At 34.4% G+C, this 6,877-nt stretch overlaps 1 protein-coding gene and 1 long non-coding RNA gene across 3 annotated transcripts; one reads left to right on the top strand and one right to left on the bottom strand.

Annotated features, from left to right (window-relative positions):
- Window positions 1-570: 570 nt before the first annotated feature.
- LOC113316584 (putative F-box protein At4g38870) lies at window positions 571-2,016 on the top strand. The gene has a single exon (XM_026564747.1). The coding sequence runs from the start codon at window positions 571-573 to the stop codon at window positions 2,014-2,016; it is 1,446 nt and encodes a 481-aa protein (XP_026420532.1).
- A 349-nt stretch (window positions 2,017-2,365) lies between these two features.
- Window positions 2,366-6,600, bottom strand: LOC113319717. Of its 2 annotated transcripts, none has more exons than XR_003345768.1 (7): window positions 6,238-6,600; window positions 5,211-5,416; window positions 4,902-5,065; window positions 4,391-4,504; window positions 3,565-4,308; window positions 3,278-3,397; window positions 2,366-2,705 (listed from the first exon to the last, which is right to left on the bottom strand). It is a non-coding gene; the product is annotated as an uncharacterized LOC113319717 (long non-coding RNA). The 2 variants fall into 2 exon arrangements; XR_003345767.1 differs by having other exon boundaries at window positions 3,278-3,362.
- Window positions 6,601-6,877: the final 277 nt, after the last annotated feature.

Raw genomic sequence — 6,877 nt, 5'->3', positions numbered from 1 at the left:
TTTTTTTTTTTTTTTGATACACGGTAGATGATCCAGAAAATAGTGTAACAGGAAAGCTTAGGATGATTTTTTTTTTGTTTGGAGCATTTAGGATGATATGTAGAACGTCAAAGTTTAATAAATTCATGCTTTAAGAAAAAATCACATAAAAAACTAACTAAAACCCTAATACGCAATACCCATTATTATTTTACCTGCCGGTTAATTTTTTTTTTAACGGTAAAACTAAAACTTCATCGATGTCATAACGCTATAACCCCATAAAACGTGTAGAAAATTGTATCAATTTTAGCTTTTGTTATATTCTTTTTGTTGATTTTATACAAAGTGCCGTGCTGGCTCCATGAACCACCACTCATAAACACCATTGTGGTGGCATCCAAAATCTTGACCACTTTTTATTTACCTAAATTGTCCAAATTTTGTTTTGTATTTTAGATTGTTTTTGATTTGCCTAATTATATTCTTTCCATGATGTTCACAAAATTTGTCCGAGTCGGCCACGTATAAAACGCTATTTTTGACATATCAGTATAGCTTATTTGTAGTTTTGTTTTTGTAGTGAAAGATATGGACGTTCGTCGTGGCGACCAAGACTTCCATGAAGGATGTATCGGGAAAGAGCATGTCGGAATCATTACAAACCATGTCGCAAAACTAGGTGTTGACAGAACTGAAACATATGTGTCTGGGACAATAACAGGTACACCTTTGGTTCTCTGTCAGCATGCTAATTCTGATCAAATGTTTCCATCCATTAACAGTAGAAGTAGTACTAGTCATACTCTAGCTGGTGATGATTATATAGTCTGCGAGATACTCAGCAGACTGCGAGTGAAGTCACTAATGAGGTTCAAATGCGTATGCAAAAGTTGGAAATCCTTGATCGAAAAAGATCCTTACTTCATTAATTTGCACTTTACTCGATCAAAAGTTGTTGGGAGATCCATTCTCACCGAGATGTTCACTACTGAAAATTATGCACGTGTATTATCAGCCAAGCTATTACTGCCATCTGAAGATGGCCATGGAGGAGGAGCAACTTTCGAAAGGGAAATTCCTGTTGGCCCCCATCGTTGCCTTGATTACTTACACATGCTCAATTTCGTCAATGGTTTAATCTGCTTCTTAGACAGAAAAGAGCATAGTGTTCGTGTCTACAACCCAAGCACCGGAGAATCAACTCCCTGGATAAGATCCAGAATTAGAAAAGAACCCTCACCTTTTAGATATATTAATTTCGGTCACTATGAATTTGGATATGATCCTTTCACCAAAGAGCACAAAGTGCTTGCCATGTGGGTTCTGGATCCAAGAAGCACAGACTTTGCCTGTGAGGTGTTGACTGTTGGCAAACACCTCAATAAGTGGAGAAGGATTGAGGATGTCCCACCAGTGCTTCCAAGAAAGCTTGGAGATCATGTTCATACAAATGGTTCTATATATTGGCAGTCTGATATCTATGATAGTGGAGTTCCTAGTATTGTTGAATTTAATGTTAGGAGCGAAAGGTTTAGAGTGATATCACTTCCTAATTTCATAATCCGAGAAATTACTAAACCTTATGTCGCCAGTTTAATGGAAGTCAGTGGCCGTTTAGCAGTATTAGCATTGAAGACAACTATAGTTGACTTCCGGAAAGATCCTTTGATAAACAGTAATAATAACAGCACATCTGTTAAGATGTGTATATTATACGATAGTCATGATGACAATCAAAATGGTAGCAGTAATAGTAATTACCACTGGATGGAAGAATCCTTCTCGACGCCACCATTCGATTGGAAGCTATCATGGATTGAGCATATGCATCCCATTCAAGGAACTGACTTATCTATCATGCAATATCCAGAAGACGATGATTTCTCATTCTATTATTATAATTGGAAAAGGAGAAGTTTTAGCAGTAAAAAGTTCACAATAAATGGAATATCCTCAGTTGATGCGTCTGTCAAATACATGAAGGGTTATTTCTGTTTTTATACTTTCAATGAAAGCCTTTTTCGAGTAAACTAAGTGCATGCCGGCGGTACAGGTATTGTTCATGAAGTCAAAGAAGAAATTGTTGATTGAGAAGACGATCATTTCGGTAATGAGCACAAGCTTCAAAAACAAAGAATTTTGAATACTGCGCATCATGCCGCCTATGTTATTAGTCGATTGTTTAAATAGAATATAATGCTTGAGTAAAGGTTCAGGGGAATAAGAAGAAGAAGATTTTTTGTTGGCAAGAAGAGGAAAGCCAGCATACAGCAAGGGTAGGCTGTGGCCTTCCTTTGCCATTATCTGGTGAATTCCAGTAATATAATTTCTGTTGATTTCTGATGTTTTGGCCTTCAAGTTTTAATGTTATATATATCCATAACAATGTCTGGCATGACATGAAATTTGATAACGTTTGGGGTATCTAAACAGTTTTTCTGATTTGTTACATTAATCAGTGGTTTCATGATTAAATTGTGGATTTACATGCATACATTTTTTATGCTTTAAGTTTCATGTATCTAAATTAACTAAAATTTGTATCATCATGGTTAAAATCTTTCTGAAGACACAAAAAATGTAGGAGTAAAGAACAAAAAAAAGCTTCATGTGAAAAAATCTTCTTTAAAAAACAACATAGTGTATGTTCCCATGCACCAAAAGACCACCAATTAACCTCCAATAATGTATCTTCATTTCCTGCACTCCAACTGTACCTTAATCTGTAACATCAGAAGATGCAACTTGCAATCAGTTCAACATTAGGGACTTCCACAGGAGTAGCCTAATAGACAGAACAAATTAAGCGGATATATGTCTAGTCAATAAGTCTTGGTATTTTGAAGCATCAAAAAGTGCCCTACTTCCATATGGCATTGTCAGATACTATTGAAGGAACTCTAATATGAGTTGTCTATTGTCTGGATACACTCCCACAGAAGAAATATTCTTCTTATGACTTTTGAGCTTTGAAAGGATATATATATATATATATATATATATATATATATATATATATATATACTTCCAAATATGACGAAAGCAATATATATTCTTACAGATTGATTTAGAATTTCATCTATTCCTTAGTTTCCCCTAAGTGAAGTTGCATATTGGCGACATTCAAATGTAGCACGATATTTAGCATTTATTACTATTCTAAGCATGAAAGTGCGACTCTAAGCAGTAAACATGGATCAGAGATCTACGGATAAATGTTGTATCCATTCTAAGCTTTAAAGGTATTGACATATTGAAAGACAGTAAAATATCAATAACTAATAAGACTTCGAACCTGAATTTTGGGGTCTGCAAATCCCACATTGCTACAAGTGCTTGTCATCGAAGGCATGTGATACAGTAAAAGCACCACCAGGATCCTGAAGTGCCAATTTCGAGTCGATTATGTTCCCAACTGTGATTTTATAAAAGTAACTTGGTACAAATGTGGTCTAGAATAAACATCCATTTAACAAAAAATAAAAATGACAAAAATATTGTTTTAATTTGTACAAATACGTTGTCCTGACTACACATTGTATGCATCTGACTACACAGTACTAAAGAGCTGTTAGAAATCACCTGCTGGTAAGAGCTATTAGAGATCTGATCATGTACTCCAGTGTTGTTTTTCTGTCTTTCAGCATCCAACTGTGCTTTCAAAGCTTCGTTTTTCTGCTTCTCTTTCAGCACATTGTGCTTCTCTTCCTGCAACCTGGCGTTCATAAACTCAGAAGCAAGAAACTGGGATTTAGAAACGCCAGCACCCATTCCGCGTATGTATCCCTTTCGATCAGCGCCAAATATCCAGCCATATTTAAGAAGCAAATTCAAATTCCATGAAATTCAGTTAAACAATTAATGCAACACATGGGCGTTTCTTAGACTACTGTGCATATAGAAAGTCACGGGCAATTCACAAGGCGACAATAACAGTATACACATAGAGGGAAACTTCAGTTATTAATACATTTTTCTTATACAGTCCAGCACTTATGTCATCAACCATATAAAAACTAATGAAATGTACATATTGGTGCTGGTGCGGGCTACTTGAAGCAGCGATTACTAATAAAACATAGTTCTACAGATGCAACAGTACTACAGTATGGCAATGTGATTGTAAGAGACTGAAAACAATAGCGAACCAAATCAGTAAGCATTACTGTAAAAGAGCAACTTAACCACTATCACCATCCAATATAAAAATTCAAGAAGCAAAAAGATTCATGTAACAACAAATACACCACTAACCTTGGTAACATCGTCCGTTCCCGAACACTTTTGTGCTGAAGGATTTTTATCATATTCCTCCTGCACCAATGCCTACACATCAACAGAAGCCAGCTAAAGTCAACTGATATCATAAATATCAATAAATAATATTAGACAAAACAGGAGAACCTACTAATTTTGCAGCTGCCAGTGATTTAGAAGATGAGGGATTATCATATGGGGTGACTTTATATGTCTTCAGAAACACGTCTGGCCTATATATCTCACCAGTGGGACTTTCTTTCTCCTATGACAACAAAATGTATTAAATACTTGCACAGTTTTGCATCAAAAGACGACATCTTAGAGACAATAAAGAAGAGGCTTCTAATGACAAGATAAGTGCATCAAAATTCCATTAGATGCATAGATAAGTAATCATTCTATAGCATCACTTCTTATATAATCTAACCAGCTTAGTTTCTTCAGTTAATATTGCAATTTAAAACCAATTGGATTGAAACTAATAAGTGACCCTTTCAGCAGGATGCAATAATGCGCGAAACTGCATAAGCAAGGACTCTTGGCATACCAAAACTTCTTATGCTCTCCAGTTAATGAAACAAATTGTAAAACATAAGAATAGTAGCTCAAAAATGACATATGACCATAAGCTTAGGGAAAATAAATCGAACTGGACTCACTTGAACAGAGTCTCAAATATCTTCTTTGCATTCCAAAGGAACCTCTTTCCAATTCTTAAACCCCAATCCTATTCGTGATCTTGTGATCTCGCCGATCCAAGTTGCAAATTCTGCTGGTCCGTTTCATTCCCCGTGATCATTAAAGAACACTGGCAAACGCGCATCTAGGTTGGAAAAGCCAAAATCAGCATAAGTAATGAACCATCAGTGATTTAGAAAAGAAGGTATATCAAGGAACAAAACTTACAAGAAACGAATAATTGGTAGATATAACTTAAAAACTAGGGAAATCAATGAATGTAACATTACCATCAGAGTTTTCATGAATGTTCTCAATATCATTATCATGAATATTAAGAGCATGCATGGTCTGATTAATGGATTGACACAGTTCCATGCGGTTCATCATGACATGATTCGGACAATATGGGGTTGCGTCTAGGAGACAAGGGAGCCCAGTTAAATATGGGGCTGCTTTCCCTCGAACAAAGAGTGCTTATGCTTCCTCCAGTCATCTGAAACATCAACAAACCTATTCATCAAGAAAACAACAACTACTCTACCATAAGAAAACCGCACTTAAACATGGATAGCAACAGTCTAATAGCTCTATTGAACTGATTTGTTATTTGCACCAAAAGATTTTAAACACACAAACACCCTATATATACATCGTAATCAGATCCATATACACGAAACTCATACTGTCTTATTACAAAACTATAACAAACCCAAGTTCAGATTTAATCGGAGATAGTCTGATATGAAACCCATTCATGTTTTCGATCAAAAAGTCATAAGTTAATTAGCGATTGTATTATTACAATACTAAAACAATCCTATGTAACCTGATTTCAGATTCAATCAAAGATACTCTAATATGAAACTCATGCATTTTTTCAATCAAAATCATAGCAAGTTATTTACCAATACATAAATATGCTTATGAAGCTAATAGAAAATCAAGTGGCATGGTATTAACTCAGACTGTCTTATTACAAAACTATAATCAATCAAAATCATAATAAGTTATTTACCAATACATAACTATGCTTATGCATCTAATAGCAAATCAAGTGGCATTGTATTAACTCGGACTGTCTTATTACAAAACTATAACAAACCCAAGTTCAGATTCAATCATAGTCTGATATGAAACCCATTCATTTTTTCAATCAAAAAGTCATAAGTTCATTAGAAATTGTATTATTACAAAACTAAAACAATCCTATGTGACCTGATTTCAGATTCAATCAAAGATACTCTAATATGAAATTCATGCATTTTTTCAATCAAAATCATAATAAGTTATTTGATAAGCATAAAATAGATATACCTCGTTGTTTTTTTATCTCTGATAATCCCCCAAAAAGATAAATATCTTTTGATCTCTGATAATCCCCAAAAAGATAAATCTCTTAACATCTCTAAATTGACTTTAGGGTTCAACTTTACAGCTATTCCAAAACACCAAGCGGGAATAATCCCACACAAATGAATTTTCCTTTGATTTTCATCCCGCCCAAAAATTATTAGGAATTAAATCCAAAAAAGAAAATTGACGGGATTATTTCCTCTGGATGTTCTTCTTGATTCTCAATATATTCTTCTTTACATCCTAAGGCGATGCACAAATGTTTCCGAAATTGTAGAACAAATCTTCACTAATATATCCTTATTTTCTGCCAAAAAAAAAAAAATTGGATTGCGGAGAAAACTTGCCCAAGATAGAAGAGATATTGATGAAGCACCGACACAACCCAGGAAAATACTCTACTCTTTTTTCTAAAATATAAATTTGTTTTTTCTGCTTGTTAAATGTTTGATGAAAAAAACAACACGTTCAGCACCATTGGTCTAGTGGTCGAATAGTATACTCCCATCTTACAAACCCGGGTTGGATTCCCACTTGATGCAATTTTTAATTTATTTTTTTTTTTTATTTTTTTTTTTTTTTTTTTTTTTTTTTTTTTTTT

The sequence above is a fragment of the Papaver somniferum genome, chromosome 10 (assembly GCF_003573695.1).
Source record: "Papaver somniferum cultivar HN1 chromosome 10, ASM357369v1, whole genome shotgun sequence".
Classification (NCBI taxonomy): Eukaryota; Viridiplantae; Streptophyta; class Magnoliopsida; order Ranunculales; family Papaveraceae; genus Papaver; species Papaver somniferum.
The sequence above is the reverse complement of the archived record's forward strand: the minus strand, read 5'-3'. Positions and strand labels throughout refer to the sequence as shown.

Bases quoted from the DNA above. Each gene is read 5' to 3' on its own strand.
- LOC113316584 (XM_026564747.1), top strand. From the start codon at position 571: ATGGACGTTCGTCGTGGCGACCAAGACTTCCATGAAGGATGTATCGGG.